This window comes from Capsella rubella, unplaced genomic scaffold (assembly GCF_000375325.1).
Source record: "Capsella rubella cultivar Monte Gargano unplaced genomic scaffold, Caprub1_0 scaffold_2, whole genome shotgun sequence".
In the NCBI taxonomy this organism is placed as follows: Eukaryota; Viridiplantae; Streptophyta; class Magnoliopsida; order Brassicales; family Brassicaceae; genus Capsella; species Capsella rubella.
This window is the reverse complement of record NW_006238922.1, coordinates 1,458,952-1,479,063: the sequence shown is the minus strand read 5'-3', so window position 1 is coordinate 1,479,063 and position 20,112 is coordinate 1,458,952. Positions and strand designations below refer to the sequence as shown.

Here is a 20,112-nt window from a genome sequence, read left to right as displayed (position 1 = left end):
GATTATATAATGGTGAAAATGCTTCTCTCCTTCTCCAAATCACCAAAAACAAAAGCAAAAAAACTGGAAGTGAATCAAAGGACAACTTTTGCAGAAGTTTTTGTTTGAATACCAAGAAGACTGCTGTTAAATCAAATTGTGCAGCTACATCACATCTTCGACACATAATCATCACGTCTACAACAGATTTGAAGGCAAATGATTTTTCTTTTTCACTATATCATATCAATTCTTTTTGATTTTATCATGTAAAACTATGATTTTCTCTCTGTTATTTTTGGTTTATATACTCAGAAAAATCTCAAGATGAAACAACAATGTCATCCAGACAATAGAAAGAAAAGGCATGGAACAAAAACAAGATGTGTTCATATAACACTTAAGCAAGAAGAAATCACCTCGGATCTATGCTCATATCACTTTTTGTTTCTTGTAAATCGATGATGAATATATATTAATTAGATTTTTTTATTTTTGTAAATGAAGATTTTAATTACAATTTTAATAAAATTTTTTTGAGATTTTAATAGATACGAAAACGATTTTGGCATATTAAAAATAATTTCGAAAATAAATATTTTTTATTAATTTTTGAATAATATAAAACAAGAAATTTTTTATTAGCATCGGGTATTCATAAATGATACCAATTTTTAAAATCAATTATAAAAACTGATACAATTAATTAAAATCATTTGTTATAACTGATCTAAATATAGCATCAATTAATAATAAATTGATGCAAAATATTTGCATCGACACATTAGAAATCACTTATTTAACTGATGCAATATTCTTTTACATCATTTATAAATAATGCAAATGTATAAAATAAATGATGTTAGATAACTATTTTTTTGTAGTGAATCCTTTTCTTCTGTGTAAACATATGAATGATGTTGAATGTCAAATTGGTATTATATATCATCAGTAGGATCTGTACTAAACTATATATGTATATTCAAATCATAAAGTAGGCAGCAGTGGACCGCTTGTCTACTGGCTTCCACTACCAAATTTTCATAATTTATATTTCTAATCGAACGAACCAAAAGTTGAATCCAAGGTAACACATTATACATAGATAAGATAGTTACGAACATAGATACATTTAAACCAGGATTTGAAGATTTAACTTATTTTAGTTGTACTGTGGGCTAACTCTAATTATATTTTACTACTTAAGGGCGTGTAAATTGACAAAGTCTTTTAAAAGGGATTTTCCCTATACTTTCTTGTTATATTTCACCAAATAATTTGGTTTATCGAACGTTAGAGCAGTGATATATAACACATATATATTAAAAAAACGAAGAACTTCATATGAACCACCAATATAATGAAAGATGGCACCAAAGGCAAAAGTATGTATATATAAATTCAAGAACAATGACAGGAACAAAAGGTTCTTTAACATAAAAACAACCCATATCTGCTAAATTCAGCAATAAAACCCCCATAAAATATTTTTTATAAAGAAGAAGAAAATACATTTTAAAATTATTGCCATGCTTTTAGAGTCTCCAAGCTGAATTTAGCATATGTTCCCATCCGTCTTGACAACCACAACGCTATCTCTTTTAATCACCTATATATAAAACAAATTCAGCTTAATTATTACGTATGTAACATGATTAACTAAAGTATACATATATGTTGTTTTTTAATAGACCCTGTTAGTTTATAATATATAGATTATCTCATATTTTCTAAGCCCTAAATCATTCTTGCTTTTGTAGTTGGTCCCCTCCAACACCATTGTTGCCTCTGCCCACCTTTGAAGAGTCACCTTCTTCTTCTCCCATCTCTACTTTTTCTCCAAGTAATGATTCAATCTTTGATCATGACTTGTGAGTTTTCATTTTCTTTTATTTCTTTTTTTATACTAACAATTATTAATTAAAATCTTGATGCTATAACTAAGAACCGTATGATATACGTATTATCTTGATCTTTACCTGAAATTGTTTCCCCCAAACGTTGGTGTCCAAAAATCTGCTGTTGTTTCATTAGCCACCGGAAACGTACTTGATATCGGGACAAGACATAGACCGTGTGCTCTTAGCTCGTGGTTCTCATTTTCATCTTCATTCTTTGATTTACCAGATATCTACACCAATCCATGCATGCAATTAGTACTTAATCAACCATGATTATAGTATGAAGACTCAAAGAATAAACAAAAACAAAACACTAGATCGGGTAATAAACCTGTTGTTGTTGTTGTTGTTGTTGGCTCGAAGCACCTTGTTTCATGTATGGTGTGCTTAGAACCTGTATTTTTAAAAACATTGTATGCTTAACATTTGCTAAAAATCTAGGGTTTCTTGAATACAATGATTTAGGAAAGAAATCACAAAGAAACGTACAGTGACTTGATCGTGAAGGAACTTGATGTACTCAATAGCTTCTTGGAGAACAGATGCAGTATCTGTCTGAAGTTTAACCCAAAGATAAACAAAAAAATTAAGAAGCTAGCTCAATACATAAATTAGACCAGAGACAAAAAAAAGAAATGCTTTTGGTTGTATATGTTTGGTTTTAATAAAATAAAGTAAACACATAAATCATTCACCTTTCCGAAAGGTGAAACTAGTTGTTGTAATGAAGTAATCTGGTCCCTTAGATTCTCTTTCCTCACCTGTTACATTTACAATCCATTTTTATCCACCAAGAAATTGAATTTAAATCAAAGGTTAAAAAACAAATCTTGAAATATGATGATCATGTACCTTAAAAGTTGGCAACGGTGATGGCGTGGTGACTCTTGGTTTCTTTGCCGCAGATTCATTATCCTTTGCTCTCTTTAAAGACTCACTCTGAGCTCTTGTCTTCAGATTCTTCTTAACCAAAAAAAGGAAAAAATCAATAATTTAGCTACAAAAGTTATATATCAGCAAAATCATTTCAATTTTCAACACATATGAGATTATTTCTTACCTTGGTTTTGTCCTCCAAACGAGTAGAGATTATCTGCGGAGTGGTTACAAAATTGTTCGGCGTCGTGTTGTTTATGTTAGTGGTTGGTGAAGAACTCCAAAAGGGTCGAGAGTTTGTGTTGTTAGTGAAGTTGTTAACTAGTCCATAAGCGGGTTGATGATGAGGATTTGTCTTATTAGCCCAAGAGAGTTGAGGATCGTTGATTGAAGCACTTGTGGTGGAGATAAAGTTGTATGGACTTGGTTCGGGTTCATAAAAGGTTCTTAACAAGCTCGAGGAGGAAGAAGTTGATGGAGATGAAGAACAAGCTGGATTAAGTATATAAGGTGAAGTTGTTGTGGGTAAGAATCCTTGGCCATGATCTTGATCTTGTGAGCTCCTTATGAAGTTTGAGTTCAAGTCTTCTTGTCTGAAAAAAACACAAAGCAAAAACAAAAGATCAGATCTCATGAATATTATTCAAGATCTTCAAATCTTGTTCATCAAGAAGTGAAAGAAATAAAGATAAATTTAGGGTTTTGTTATAGGAATTTACAGTATAGTTTGGTTCCAATCTGTAGAAGAGTTTGAAGAAAACCCTAGACCCATCATCTGCAACGTCGAGTCAATCGTCACGGTGCTTCCTCCACTATCGGAATCCGCCTCTCGCTGTCCGAAAACGATGTTGTTGTCAGTACAAGTGATCCTAGATTTGATGTTATTCTCTTGCGAGCTAAAATCATCGGAAGTGATAGCAGCTCCAAAACAAGGTGACAAGAAATGATCCGAAGGTGACATAACGCTCCTTGGCGAGTTCCACCACGCGCCGCCTCCTCCACCACAAATAGCCGCTGTTGCTTGAAACTCCTCGGCCATATATAAAGAGAATTAATCAGAAAGTTTTTGATATATGCTTTTTCTTCTAGACCGTTGTTGATATACGAAGGTCGTCAAAGCTTTATATGTATGAGTGTGTGGTATGTGATATGAAGAGCATTAATGTGAAATTTTGATATATGTTTATGAGGGTGTGTATGGTTTATATAGGCAAGTACGGACAAGTGTGTGGAAATTACCGGAATTTAGTTGACATTTTGAAGACAAAAAAAAAATATAATCATCTCACATTCCCAAGTGATTTTTTTTTTTTAGTTATAAAAAAACCAATCTCGGTTTATTTATTTGTTTTCTTAGGCTAAATATTTTATTTGAAAGAAAGATGTGTGTAATAATAGTGTTCCTAATCCCTCAATTTTCTTCTATTATTCTAAGAACAAACAATATGTGAGATTTGTCTCTTTGCTGTTTAGCTTTTTTAAGAAACGATAATTATCTTCTTACTTTAATTAATCAAATATTTAATTTTGAGATTAGATAGGTGTTTGGTATTGTGCAAGATGCCAAAAGAGGGATAATATTTATATTTAGACAATTAGACATTATATCTAACGGTAACCTATGATTGGTTGACATCAAAATTCTGAAAATTGATCGTTTATCAAGTGGTGGTCAGAAATAGAAAACTTGTCACGACTGATTATAGTCTACGCATGCGTATATATATAACATACATAAAAAAAATGTACTTAACTATTAAAGACTAAGATTTTGAACAATTATTTTCTTATTAATTATTCATGCTTTTATACTAAAACATATACTAATATAACTTGCAACATATTATAACTATGTTATACTTGTAACATAGTATCAAGTATGATTAGTCCGACCATAAAAACAGCAAAGGCAAAATCTATAATTCACAAGTTCAGTTAAAATTTTTAAAAGAGTCATATTACATGCTTTGATGATCCGTAAAAATGATGTATGAATCTTGATCTAGAACTTTAAATCGATTATCAGTGTATTTTTAACTATTTTGTAAAATTAATTAATTAGAAAAAAATTGCCTAAAATTTTCCAATTTTTAATTAAACTACATAAAGAGTATGATATTTTGTAAATAAATAAAATGTGTAATATAACTACACCATGATCCAAACAAAATATGATTTAACTTTATTGAAGTATTTTAATATCTTATATATATATATATATATATATATATATTTAAACATTCACACAAATCAAAAATAAAATATTCAGCCAATTATGATTACTATTTTTATGTTGCACTATTCAATGATTTTTTCTTACATAACACATATAAAGATGACAATTATAAAGTTTGGACTAAAAAAGGAGTTCAATATTTTATATTTCATTTTCGATGTGATTCTTTTGGTATTTAAAAATAGTAGTATAAAATAAGATTTGCCCACAAAAAAATAATAATAATAAGATATGTTCATGTGGCTTGAGAGTAAAGGGATCAAATGGTATATGATGACGATCGTAGATCGCTGCTGAGTTTTCGATCTGTGTGTCACGTCACCGTTTCTGGACCTATTGATTGATGTTTCTTCTCTCTTTATACCAAACGGTCCTTATTCTTTTCAACTCTCTTTTTCTAAATTCCGTAAATATATTTTATTCTTCTGATTAATTCGATAAGTCAATCAATTATTGCACTTTACTAATTTCAAGTCTCACTCTTTTGTTTTTTCCCCTCTCTTTTTCTTTGTTTTTTTATTTATAATTTCCATTTTTATGCGAATGCTGCAGCCACACAAATTTTAAAATTGGACTTGTTAATAAACCATATAATAGTTAATCCTATATGTTCTTTATGGGCATTATACTGCTCGAATCATAGTGAACCAGGCCGTGTCACCGTCCAAAATAATAATCAAAGGTTTGATCGTTAACTTTATACTGTTTTTGTATACAATGTATCGTTTTGTAAACAGAATTTATATCCAAATAAATAAAATTTCGAATAGTATATATAAATTCACACATTTATATTCGAATCTATTCAAAAAATAAGATTTGTGATTTGAGGTCATTTTATATTCAAATAAATTTTTAGATCATAACATTTAAGACAATGATTTATTTTAGTACTGATATAACCGTAATCACTTAAATATTAAGCTTGTCTTATGTATGTTATTAATTAAAAAAATATGGCTAATTAGTAATTGTATGCCACTACGTATACGATACTTTAATAGCTAGTTGTTACCAATCACATAGTGATACCAAAATCACTATTTCTATTATTTCTCACTGGTTTCAAATATTTTGATATTGTTAGTTCTTCCTCTACCCGTCAAAAAGCTGTGTCGTGTATCAATAATCATTAATCAGAACCAATATTTATTTTTTTGGTTATGAATGTTCGAAATATAGTGATTAGAAAAAATGTAAGTCTTACTGCTAGCTAGTGGTTTGTGGTAGTATGGTCGTTAATTGTACCAGTATCTAAATTCAAATCTATTATAATGAAATATTATGAACAATACCAAATGTTTGAATTGTGGTATTTCAGTATAAGATATTAAAATGTGATAAAAAATATATATATATATATATATATATATATATATATATATAATCAAGTAATGCATTTCATAATCGTGTTACTCATTAAATTCATTGTTATTTATATATCTTCTCAAATTTTTTATTTATTTTCTTATATTAAAAGAAAGATTGAAACTAATCGATTAATTATATATAGTGTAGTCTTTTCTTTTGTCCACAAATAAATAAAACCAAATTATATAGTATAGTCCAAGGGTTAAAAAACGTATCTTGAGATTAAGAGACCAGCTACTTAGTCAGAGTGAATATCTAGAATTCTAGATAGACAAACATGTTTGACACTCTAAAAAACTTTAGTGATTAGTTATATGAAAGAAAAATCAAACCAAGATGGTAATACATTATTGGATAATTTGGCTATTGTGGAAAATTTGAGACTTAAAAGGGCCCCAATTAATCTAATCATTCTTAAAAATAGTAAGAAAATTATATAAAATTGCATAATGGTGTCTCTGTGCGACACAATGCATTGACTTAAAAGAGTTTTGAAAGCGTTGAAAATACAAAGACAGTTAGGTCAGATCCATACGACTAGTAAGTTTTCGTCGTGCAAATTTAAAATTAATTTTATATAAACTAAGAAAATGTCAAAACCTATTTGATCAACTTGCTTAAGCCGATGACGATGAGTCCACACAATGAAAACAAAAATTATATCGTTAACTGATAAGTTATTAAGTTAATTAATCCAAAAAGTACACGCATGCAATAACCTAACTTAGATTTCGTATGAATACACTTGTTTAGACTAGGTTAATATTTGGATAAAATAAAATACACTTGTACGTTGAAAGGACGAATATGTCACAGCCACATCGTATATATGACAACATAAAACTTGATCGGAAGAAATCTTTGTCAGTCCATCGGTTATTTTCTCTAACGGTCTGGTCGATCCCATCGATCTTAAGAAAGACACTACTCTTCTAGACTCTTTGTCAGTCGGCATTTGTATTTTTATCATTATCGAACACATATGCAAAATAGCATCTAAATTTTATAAAAGTTTTCATAAACATATTATATAATAAATATATCTTAAACACATTTATTTATTTTATTAATGTAACAAAAAATCATTCTCATCCTTTATTTTATGTAAATTGCAAAAATTCATTTTTAGAAATTTCAGATAGATATCATTTCTTAATCAATTAGTATCACATGTTTCTACTATATATAAGCATCACCCACTATTTTTTTTTAATTTTTCTTGCAAAAACATCAAAAAATTGTTTTCGGATCAATTAGAAAGTGTTATGGTTTTTTTTTTTGGTTTTTTTTTTTGTCATCAAGAGTGTTATGGTTTTGTGTGAAGTATATATTAAAAATAAACCATGGTGACGACATATATATATCGTTGAACCAACTACTAGTTTTGAAATGTTTAGATCATTTTCAAAATATTCATGATAATGCGATATGATTATATATGCATATGTTACACACTTTTCGGAATGTAGGAGTAAAACTTGATCACGACACTACAAAAAAATAGTTATCTAACATCATTTATTTTATACATTTGCATTATTTATAAATGATGTAAAAGAATCTTGCATCAGTTAAATAAGTGATTTATAATGTGTCGATGCAAATATTTTGCATCAATTTATTATTAATTGATGCTATATTTAAATCAGTTATAACAAATGATTTTAATTAATTGTATCAGTTTTTATAATTGATTTTAAAAATTGGTATCATTTATGAATACCCGATGCTAATAAAAAATTTCTTGTTTTATATTATTCAAAAATTAATAAAAAATATTTATTTTCGAAATTATTTTTAATATGCCAAAATCGTTTTCGTATCTATTAAAATCTCAACAAATCTTTATTAAAATTGTAATTAAAATCTTCATTTACAAAAATGAAAAAATCTAATTAATATATATTCATCATCGATTTACAAGAAACAAAAAGTGATATGAGCATAGATCCGAGGTGATTTCTTCTTGCTTAAGTGTTATATGAACACATCTTGTATTTGTTCCATGCCTTTTCTTTCTATTGTCTGGATGACATTGTTGTTTCATCTTGAGATTTTTCTGAGTATATAAACCAAAAATAACAGAGAGAAAATCATAGTTTTACATGATAAAATCAAAAAGAATTGATATGATATAGTGAAAAAGAAAAATTATTTGCCTTCAAATCTGTTGTAGACGTGATGATTATGTGTCGAAGATGTGATGTAGCTGCACAATTTGATTTAACAGCAGTCTTCTTGGTATTCAAACAAAAACTTCTGCAAAAGTTGTCCTTTGATTCACTTCCAGTTTTTTTGCTTTTGTTTTTGGTGATTTGGAGAAGGAGAGAAGCATTTTCACCATTATATAATCACAAAGAATTTTTTTTTTTGAGTAGTTACAAAGATCGTGGATTTGGGTAGTGTGGAAAGGAATTTTCAGTTTAAGATTAAAAATAAAAATAATTTTTATACATGAATATAGATTTTTAATAAATCCTATAAAGAGTGAATAATTTAAACCCAAAAAAAAACAAGGTTCGACATTTGAAAATAAAAAATCTTGATTCCAAACAGAAAAATCTATGCTAATGAATTCTTTTTTATATATATAATCAAATATGTGTTAGTTAGCATCAATTAAGTATTGATATCAATTTTGTATCATTTATTTAATTGATATTTAATTTGTATCATTTTTTACGTGATGTGAATTTATATTTTGTATCAAATATTTTTGTAGTGATGCAAATTAAAATTAAATTATATCAATGAGATTCATGCACTCGTTTTAAAGACGAACTTAGTTGACGATGAATTTGCTCCAAAAATACGTATTTGATAATTTGCTAATATACAAAAATGGTATAGAGACGTATACATGTATACAAGCAATATGAAAATGTTGTTAAAGTTGGTGAAAGAAAAAGACAAGTTAGTCAAATGACCCACGCGGCAAATATGAGTGGAAACTTTGTTTGGCGCAGATAGTCGGATAAGTGTCAGCGACTCATTCTTTTCTTCCAACACCTCAAAATCATCATCATCATATATATGCATATATGATCTTTAAACAATTTTTTCTCATAATCTTTTGCCAACGAATTGTATTTTTGTTTTTGTATTTGGAAAAAAAGAAAGAAACTGTTTCTTTTGTTTCTTAGTTTATGATTACATTCTGTTTACACGTAAGTAACGTATCGCTGTTAATGGGGGACTCACGAGGGCTCAGCTATATATCATTTTTATTTTCTCATGTAGTTCACATAAGTTAGAAAATAGTAACATGGCTTATATGAAAAGAATCATTGCTATAATATGAATCAAAATGATCTAAATGTCCCACATAACAACATGTTAACTAACAACATACTAATCTCTTTTGCAACGTGCACAACATTCGTTTTTAAACAAATTAAACATCTCTAAGTTTAGGAACATACAGTCAATATATACCTTAGTTGTGGCAAATTTTTTAGCTGTAATAAAAACTACTATAACTACGTAATTATTCTTTGATTGTGCGGGTGAAAAATCTTCGAACCATTGTCGATAATATTGTTAATTTGTTATCTCATACATATAATAAAAAGAAAATTATCTATTGAGACTTTTACATGCAAAGATATGTATTTTTCAACACAGATAATGTTTGTTTTATTTTTCGAGATAAAATGAAAGCCACTTAAGAATAACAGATACAGATTATTAGCATAACGCATATTTTTCTCATGTATATATATGTCTATCAAAAACAATTTTTTTTCTTTATCCCTATCATATATCTCATATGTAGGATGTCATGCTGACGATAGGATGAAATGCAGAAGACAACAAAATTCGAAAGTTTTATTTTTTGCACGATTACAAAACTTCGGAAAATAATTAATCATCATGGCCGTGACAGACACGTGGGGTAGTGAGCTCCATCAATAAAGAAATTGAAATTTTGTAGTCTTCTAGATTATAAACTATTTAGCAATGACGGTCAAAAGAAAAGTGTTTTGATTAGTCATATACTCCTACTGATTAGTATGATTTAACGGCAGTTCAATTAGTTTCTTAATAAATTACAGTGTTTCTATGACAAAAACATTAACACCATATGTTTGTAATGTTTTCTTGGGTAATTATTTTTATCAATGCCATTCATTCCTACAGTACATGTCCCAAATGCAATATCGCACACCATTTGTATAGTGTTTTATGACATGAAAATGACATAGGTATAATAAGGTGTGTAGGTGTGTGATTTATATCATCTTTTTCTTTTTTTCTTTTATACTTTTCTGTTTTATAAACCTGAATTTACATCAGATTCAAATATTTTAAAAGATTGCATATGGGTTTGCAACTTCTTAGGTTTCATATTGAAAAAGGAAATCCCAAAAAAGAAAAGCCAAAAAAAAAAAAACTAAACAAATCGAACTAACGCGTTAGGACATTCATTTGTATATAGATCAACTTACATGTGACATGCATATGTAAAACCGTGTTTAGTCTCTTCCAGTAATAAATCCAACATGTACATCATCAACGCATTTAAGTTACGAAAATTAAAAAACGAGATACTCTTATAAGGTGAATGTCAAGAACATATTTAGGTAGTCGAGAAATATATTGCATTGAAGCTTTTTGTGATTCTTTTCAGTTTTACTAGAGAATCCAACGAAATACCCAAAAATAATAATCTCCAAACCTATTCACACATAAATTTTTCAAACATGATATGACTTTTAACTACCCACAGGTAATATATATATATATATATATATATATATATTGTTAAAAAACTGAAATTTTCTAGAACTGAGAAAATATGGAATTATTCATATATATATATATATATAATAAATTATTTCAATGAAAGTTTTTTTGGTGTGTGTGCAGTAACCTTCGACATCTATTATCAACCATTAATTTTAGACAACTTGACATACTATAACTTGTATAATATATAAATATAGAACAGTGTATTTATGGTTCATGAACTTATAAACTTGTAATGATTAGTCATGTTGGCTAAAAGATTTTGAAAACGTACTTATGAACTTGTCATTCTCATTTGAGAAAGTAATTTAAACCCAAAAAATATAACCATTCGACACGCTATAATCCACAAAGCGCAATAAAAAACATGTATCTTTGGTTATGTGGCTACTGATTAGTGTTTGACTCGTATTGTTCTTCTCTTTTTTCTTGTTTGCCGTCGTATTGGTCTTCTTATAAGTTGTAACCTTCTTATTTTTAGGTAGAGTTGACTCCTAATTTATCTCATTTTTATTTTATTTTCTAATGTATAAGTTTTTACCTTTTTTTAGGTAAAGTTGACTCCTAATTTATTTTTATTTTTCTTAATTACAAGTGAAGGTCAGCGCAGAACTCAAGTTCAATACGACTCTCATAGCAATCGTGCCAAGAAGACGACAAGAGCCGCCCCACGCTTATACTATAGTTTTGTCCTTTTCATTTGTTTTCTGAAAACTAAGGAATAAAATTCAAAGTTCATAGTAATGTTAGAAAGAACAAAAATAGATCTTTGAAAGATCAACATGAATTAATTTCGAATGTAAGAAGATTATGTCTATATATATAACCTTTGAAGTAGTAGTTGAGATCTAAAGCTAGAGGAAAGCATATCTTGCTATTTTTGGATAAAACATTTGCAACTACAAATAACATTTCAGTTTTCTTTACAACTATTGTTGGTTTATAACATAGAATGTTATTTAGGTTAAATCACATACATTAAAAGGGTTTAATTATTATATTATTAGCTTGTTTTAATAATATAGTTTAGTTCCGGTTTTGTTTTCCTTATAAATATATTTAGCTGTATTCTAACTCAAATTTTTTTATCTTGTATTTTTTTTCTTCTATTTATAAATTAGTCGCACGTAGTCAATGATTATTTTTATTATGCCGCAATTTAAGTTGAAGTACGTCTAGAACTAAAAACAAATAAGTTATTTATATTGAGATGTGAAAGGAGATAAAAATAGTGAAAAGTATGTTTTATTGCATCACGCCAAAAATCTGTTTACTTAATAATAAGATTATAAATTACTTTTCATTTGTTTATACGAAAATTTCCGTAATTTTCGTGTTAAATAGACAAAGCAATCATCATTACTTTTGCAGACTTCTTAAGAAGGTTTCGAGAGAAGAAACGAATAAACAACAAACGTCAATGGGTTTATAGAGTCTTTGGGTTGTGGTCGTCTCTATTGGTCCTACTTGTAACTCACGCTTCCTGTATAAGTTGCCAAAAACTAATAGTATTTGACTCGTTCTATTTCTTACTTTTTAGGCTTTTGATTTTCATAAACAATACTTTGATTTTAACGTATTATTCTATTACGTGTTGAGCCATCCGCTACATTTAGGAAATGACATAAGGAATGACCTGGATTTGTTAATCAGTAAAGGCCTAAAGGGCTCCTAGTCCTATCTTTGTAGTCCCTCGGTGCTTCTCAAAAGCTTGGGGAAACTTTAGATATGCATGTGGACGTCTACTTTAGAAGTGTGTGCTTTGTCTAATATATTTTGTTTCCTTTTTTCTAATCTCGGCCCATAATAGAACCCACAATATTTCACAACGTCGTAATATACCTAAATTGATTCCATTGATGATCGATTAATGGGCTCAAAGAAGATTAATAATATCTTCACATTCAGCTTCAAATATTTGACCAATTTTTTGTTTTTATTGAATTTTGCATGTGTATCCAATGAATTCTTAACGTGATACACTCAAATTACTAGAATATATTTGCTTTCACTTTGGCTTGACTTGATATAATGCTATTTGAGATTCTTGAATGTTAAGAAAGAAGGACATAAATGAATCTGTTTGGTCAAAGATAAGATTAACCAAAGGTGCGAGGTAACTTGAGACACCCTAACCCGGAAACTAAAAATTCACCGGAGAAAACATTCCGACGAGACTTCCGGCGAGAAATCAACTTAACAAAAACATACTTAAAAACATGCCAATACCATACTGAACACGTTCATAAACATAATAAAGCCATAACATCAACATTAAGAGTACATTTACCTCATTATGTACCTTAATGAATCGGAGTGTCGGAATCGCTCCTGATCCATCCGAATCACCTTGCCCACGATCCTACCTTCATGACTTCATTCTCAGATTACCGAACATGTCTCCTTCATTCACCGATGACCATCCCTTATTGTTTCTTAGTCACATAACGCCTCCTGACCAATGTGCAAAGAAGACCAAGACAAGAACCGGCTGCTTCTGATTCCACTTGAATGATACATGGTCCGCTGAAAATATATGTTTTAGTATCTTGATCAATTGATTAGTTGCTAGGCTCTTAGTGATTTTGTTGTAAAATCAGTCCAAACCTTCTTTGACAACGTTCATGGTTTGAACTGTAAACTCTATAAGATTGCTAAAACGTCTAACGCAAGGCTTACATCATTGCATGGGAAAGCATTTTATAAACTCTCCAATGCTCTTAAGCTCCGCTAATGCCAACATGACAAACCTTCTTTCCTGTAAATTTTCTTAGCCATAGCTGCGTAAAGATTCATTTTTGCCACTTTTTGAATAAATCGTAATGCAATTATGATTAAGAAAACTTGGCAGAAAGACGTGGTTGTTGAGTTGGCCTCACCGCAAGCTTAATAGCATTGAAAAGAGGTTTCATGCTACAAGAGAAAAATTTAAGAAATTGTCGAGCGAGATCAAATGAGATCAAGTGGTCTAATTTATATGTAACGAAACACTTCAAAACCTTGCGTAACGTTTTATAGTTGAGAATTGAGATGATTTATGTAGATATTTTATAGACTTTTTAATAAGGTAAATATAATAAAAGCACTTTTGGTTGGTGTTGAAGTTCTACGATTTATAAGGAAACGTATTAGACGTGCATTAAATTAATTAATCTTGATTCTCATAATGATCGTACGTTTTGTTTATGTGTATTTATTTTATTTTTATGACTATTTAGAGAAAGGATGATTGATGAGGAAAACATAAACGTAAATGTGAGAGGTCTTCTGCTTTAGCCCACCTATCTAAAATAGTAAAATCCAATGGCCAATATATATGACACAAACACAAAGCATGGGGACTTGATATTTTCAAGATAGTGTAGCACTGAATGACTCACAACATCTCAATACTGATAAACATATACATGAGAAAAATATCGTCGACATTCCTACTGATGAAACGCTTTTAGCATAAAGCAATAAAATGTTATTCAGTATCGAAAAGTAGTGGGGATGCAGGGGAGACATTATACATTGTTGATCTCGAAAAGTTTATAATAGCATTATGGTTCAACAACACTTACATCAATAAACCTACTGAATCACAATGCTACTATGAATTTCTCTTGAAGAATACCATCAAGTTTGGTAACAACAATCTAGAGTACATACTTGGTCCTTATCTTAATGATTTGTGATGTTTGTCAACGCTGATTTTCTATTGGGTGAATGTTATTTCATGATCATGCTGAAGCTTTGAATGTCCATCTACATGTACAGCCATGCAACATAAGTGGATCAAGCGTAGAAGCCGTGGTGGATTTAGAAATAAGGTTCTTTTTTTGACATCAGAAATAAGGTTAATCATGAAGATCATAATCAAAAAAAAATTATAATAATAGACCAATAAATTGAAAGAATATATAAATTGAAAGAGTCATTGAAACTTAGAACAAAAATTTATAGGGGTCAAACACTAATTTAAACCAAATATTTCCTAAAATTCAATAAAACTTACACTAAAAATAACTATTATACAAAAATTACATGGTCAAGTGACTCCTCTCATCCTTTCTTACTCTTTTCATTACGGTTTACGTATTTTTTCTGTTAAGTCAGTTTCCGATTTTTCTACCCTTGTAAGAAGAGAGTGGTAGCTCTTTCTGACCTTCTTGGTGATATAGTTACCGTCTTTAAGGCCTCTTGACCAGCTATACTAAATTATATATATTATTTTATATAATTTTGATATGAAAATATTTACTTGTTAACGAAAAAAGATATCTAGATTTATAGGTTTTGGATATTTCTAAAGTTTTATTTTCATGACAATTTTTTTACTAATTAACCAAACAAGCATCCACAACTACCAAAAATAATATTGAAATGCATTCCTTGTGCATGATCGAGAGAGAGAGGATATTGACCATTTTAACATTGCTACTATATAGTTCATAAACCGATATAAAGTTTAGGAGGTCTTGTTAACATCTTTAAGTTGATAGTCTTTTTGTTTTGGACTACTATCTCTTTATTTTTATTTCAGGAATGGTTTTTAATTTTTGTTAAGTGTTTTTTTTTATAATAATTGGTCAATTATATCTTCAAATAATTTGAAATGTAACTAATATTACGATTCAATAAAATATATTTGAAATTTATAAATAATCAGTGAGTTTTACAAAAAAAAATATAATAAAAGAAAAATAAGGCTATGTGACTATATGAGCCAAAAAAATACACAAAAATATTATTCTCTTTGGTCACAAACGCGATCATTTTGTTAAGCGGAAAAGCACCGCAGAATTCTTCTATTATCGACTCTTCATTGACATATTTAATTGTTTAATAATTTGTTAAAAATAGATAATTTAAGTCAATTTTGTAATGTAAATAAATAGAGGATCATTATAACAATTAATTATAAAGTGTAAAAAATTATACCTAAAATATTATTATTTAGAATAAAAACTAAAAAAATGGATTAGACGAAAAATCTCCAAAATTAAATTGCAATTTAAAAAAAATAAATTGAATGTTGATACTCTGTGCTTCTAGACAATAAGTTGACGACTACCTAAACTACTTTTAAGAATATTGGTTTTATACTTTTATGTTAGTAAATTACTATAATTCGTATTGCAATATAGAGACAGTTTCATTCTTTGGTTCTATTTGGTTTTATTTTTCGGTCCCACAGCCCACGTTTCTTGTTCCATTATTCAGACAAGACAAACAATAATGTCTAATTCAAAGACTAAAGACTTCACGAACTACGTTACATGAAAACTCTTTTCGAAATGCGTTTCCCGTTTCCGAAACGTTTCAGAAACAGAAATTCTCGGAAACTCGGAAACTACCCATGGAAACACGATTCCTAAAATTTTCCATTTGGAAACTTGATGGAAACTCTCATTTCCGTTTTGGAAACTTTCGTTTCCGTTTTTAGATTAAAAAATATAAAATATAAGATATATATTGTGATTAAAAAAGAAAGATTGTATCTATCTCTAATAAAAAGATGTATAATTTCTATAAATATAAATTATGGTCCTAATCATATGTGGGATGTTGGAGGTGATCAACTTGATTCGCTAAATGAGTTTAATCTTGAGAGACTTGAGTCTGAAGATCTTTCTCTAGACGTACCTGATTTAGAGGCTGTTTTATTTGATAAAAATGATAACGGCGATGCTGGTCCAAACATTTGAATTTGAGCGTTTTAGTATTATCTTTTAGAGTTTTGTTTAACTATTTAGTATTTATGTTTTCAAAAATTCTTTTTTTTTTAATATGGATTTTATATTTGGAATTTTAGTATATATATATATATATATATATATATATATAATTATATATACATACGTTTCCAAAACGTTTCCATTCCTTAATTTTCAAAAATTGTCGTTTCCCGTTTTCGAAACGTTTCGTTTCCGCGTATGCGTTTCCGTTTCCATGCAACCTAGTTCACGAAACCTTTCAAAAAAAGAAGAGAACAAAACATTATTCGTTTAGTTTTGTATCCAACATAATAAGAAAAGTCTAATACAAAAAAAAATAATAATCAAAATCAGTTGGTGAAAATTTGGTGAGAAGCTTACTATATATATTTCGATAATATCAACAACATCATCTTCATTTTTAGGTCTAGTGTGTTACTTACTATTTGAGTGGATCTTGATTTTGGTTTTGGATAAAGAAATTAAAAAAAAGTTATGAATAATAATGTGTGTGTTACACTTAACCATGATTGGTACTTAATCTAATGTTTTTAAGAAAATGATAGTATTCCTCCATTATAATGTTTCCTCGAAACAAACCGTGATTTGCGGATGTTACAACGTCAATTAGTTCTTCAACATCGCTTTACTTAAGCCAAAAGACTATAATAAATTTCATATGTATAGTGAATGAGACTATACTATATGTAATAATATTATTCAAAAATTAAGTGGATTTGTTTAAAAAAATCATAACATGGTACCAAAAAAAATAAAGGTAATCTCAATTTTATCACAACTCATTGCTAACCAGCTCATAAGCTAAAAAAGACAACTCATATCTCCACTCTTTTGACAAAAACAGAGCACCAAACATCAAAACTCTCTTTCAAAACTCACAAATCTCACCATCCAACACAAAAAAAATGTCTCTGCTTCTTGTTCTTGTTCTTGTCCAGTTCATTACTCTATCTTCACAATCTTCGATCCGAAACCTACTCGAAGCTCGTGGTTTACCAGGTGGGTTGTTTCCAGACAACGTGGAGAGTTATAGTCTAGATGAGAAGACAGGGGAGCTCGAAGTTCAGCTACAAAACCCTTGTTTTGCTCGGTTCGAAAACAGAGTTTACTTCGACAGTGTGATTAGAGCAAACCTAAGCTATGGTGGGCTTGTTGGGCTTGAAGGTTTGACACAAGAAGAGCTTTTTCTTTGGTTACCAGTTAAAGGCATTGCTGTGAATGATCCTTCTTCTGGACTTGTTCTTTTCGATATCGGTGTTGCTCATAAACAAATCTCTCGTTCTCTTTTTGAAGATCCTCCTGTTTGTTATCCTCCTGGTGAGTTTTGTTATAGTTTTCATGTGTTTTTATGCTAAGTGTTTTGTTTATTTGTTGGTAACGAAACTTATACTAAACTTTGTTAAATTTGTGTAGGAACTATAATGGAGAAGTTAGAGAAAAGCAAAATGGATATTCAGATAAAGAGATGAATGAGTTTGAGTTTTTTTTGGGGTTGTGTAAGATTCAAAACTCAAAACTTGTCTCTTTGAAACTTGAACAAAAAAATGTGTTTTTCTCTTGTTTTTTTTTTTTTGAATTTTCTTTTACCTTTTTTTGGGGGTTGTTTGGGATAAAGTGGAAAGTGTCGGGAAATATGTGTAAAATCTGGAAAGAAAGGAGGAAAATTTTGGAACTTTGTATAAACTATGGGGTCTATAAAGTAATCATTTTTGTCACTTGTCAATTTTTTTAATTATTTTGTTTTTCTTTAAATGGAGGGAATATAGAGTACTTTAGTTGTTTATAATTTAACTTTTGCTTTAGTTTTTGAAAATGATGTTTTTTTTTTCATTTTTAATCATTATTGTCTAGCATAATCATTGGACATAGAATTATGCTTTGTATGGAAGCTCCATTTTATACCAAACAGGCGAACACAGCTGTTTAACCTAAAAGAAAACATAATTTGGATAGGAACAACTTTAAAATCAGGTAGATGTTTTGGGTATATATAACTATTTCCTTCCTATCAAAATATAAATGATGTTTAACATCTTATAATTTTCACACAAATATTATAATTTTGTTAAAACATATTTTTTTTTCTAAATAGCTAGCTAAACAGAATTCAAACACACGATAATTCAAAGGACATAATCCAAATGGTCATAAGAAAAATGGAGATACAAATTTTAAACATTTTTATTTTCTCTCTAAAATATCAGTTATTTTGATACCAAATAAATGTATTGTAGCATATTTTAAATATTTGTTTACAAAAATGCACACATACGCATATATCATAACTTTGATACTAGGATACTAAAGCACGAACTGCACATATTCATTTTTTTGGATTCATTATATGAAATTTTGGATCTTTTTCGTTTTTATTCCTCTTACTTCAATAGATTTCTATTAATACAAGTTGGATTGTAATAATATGTTAGTTATTTGCAATTTTTATGAACTTCTTTAAAAAATTTGGTATTGAAAGTCAAATAATTGTATCTTTCGTTAAATTTCTTGATTCAACATCACCAAATTCTTTTTTGACTATATGGTTATGTCACTAGCTGATTCTAGAATTTGTATAATTTTAAAATTCTTAGATGATAGAATGGTAGTTGAAATTAGATAACCTAATATTTTTTCTTATCAAACAAACTTTAAGGCTCCCCAATATATAGGATGCATATTTACAAAGGAAAGAATGCCAAATATTGTATAAGATAATCAAAGATAAACTATAATTGTATAAGATAATCAAGATAAACAAATATTGTATAAGATAATCAAAGATAAACAAACAATAAACTCGAGAATGTGTGTGTTTAGAGGTCTTTTTCAAAATGATTATGTTACCTTGTGAGTCGTGACTGAGGCGAATCGTCTTGCTACAAATGAAGAATAACGAAAACTTTGATACTAATTACTAATGAAAGAAGATTAGAATTTTTAAAAAAATGAGATTATAGATGACTAATGGGTCAAGTGGAGCAAATTTCGTGGGGTTGAAGATTTCAAGATCTTGCTTCGATTAACACTTTGCTTTGAATAGAAAATTTGAACACTTGAAGATTTGATTAGTGCATGAACAAACAATAGATAGGTGTGACTTGTAAGTAAATAGGATACATATGTCAAATGATTTTAAACGGGATTATATTTAAATTAGATGATGTCTCATGGTATTATATGTTTTGTTTTTTTGTCAAGTATTATATGTTTGAAAGTCTTATAATAATATACAATATCTTTTTTGCTTAGGTGATTAAGGTTTTTGGTTCTTTTTGAT

General features: G+C 28.9%; 2 protein-coding genes across 5 annotated transcripts; one reads left to right on the top strand and one right to left on the bottom strand.

Annotated features, from left to right (window-relative positions):
• Positions 1–1,347: 1,347 nt before the first annotated feature.
• On the bottom strand, positions 1,348–3,939 carry LOC17894621 (transcription factor bHLH112). Of its 4 annotated transcripts, none has more exons than XM_023787428.1 (8): positions 3,476–3,939; positions 2,941–3,349; positions 2,733–2,843; positions 2,576–2,641; positions 2,370–2,435; positions 2,220–2,274; positions 1,959–2,112; positions 1,348–1,588 (listed from the first exon to the last, which is right to left on the bottom strand). In XM_023787428.1, the coding sequence occupies exons 1-8, from the start codon at positions 3,793–3,795 to the stop codon at positions 1,585–1,587; spliced, it is 1,185 nt and encodes a 394-aa protein (XP_023643196.1). In that variant the 5' UTR covers positions 3,796–3,939; the 3' UTR covers positions 1,348–1,584. The 4 variants fall into 4 exon arrangements, with proteins under 4 accessions (XP_023643196.1, XP_023643194.1, XP_006300501.1 ...); XM_023787426.1 differs by having other exon boundaries at positions 1,959–2,110; positions 2,212–2,274; positions 3,476–3,938; XM_006300439.2 differs by having other exon boundaries at positions 1,959–2,110; positions 2,212–2,274; positions 2,733–2,840; positions 3,476–3,938.
• A 13,628-nt stretch (positions 3,940–17,567) lies between these two features.
• On the top strand, positions 17,568–18,567 carry LOC17895907. The gene is made up of 2 exons (XM_006302807.2): positions 17,568–18,152; positions 18,249–18,567. Exons 1-2 carry the CDS (start codon positions 17,741–17,743, stop codon positions 18,302–18,304), a joined length of 468 nt encoding a protein of 155 aa, XP_006302869.2. The 5' UTR covers positions 17,568–17,740; the 3' UTR covers positions 18,305–18,567.
• Positions 18,568–20,112: the final 1,545 nt, after the last annotated feature.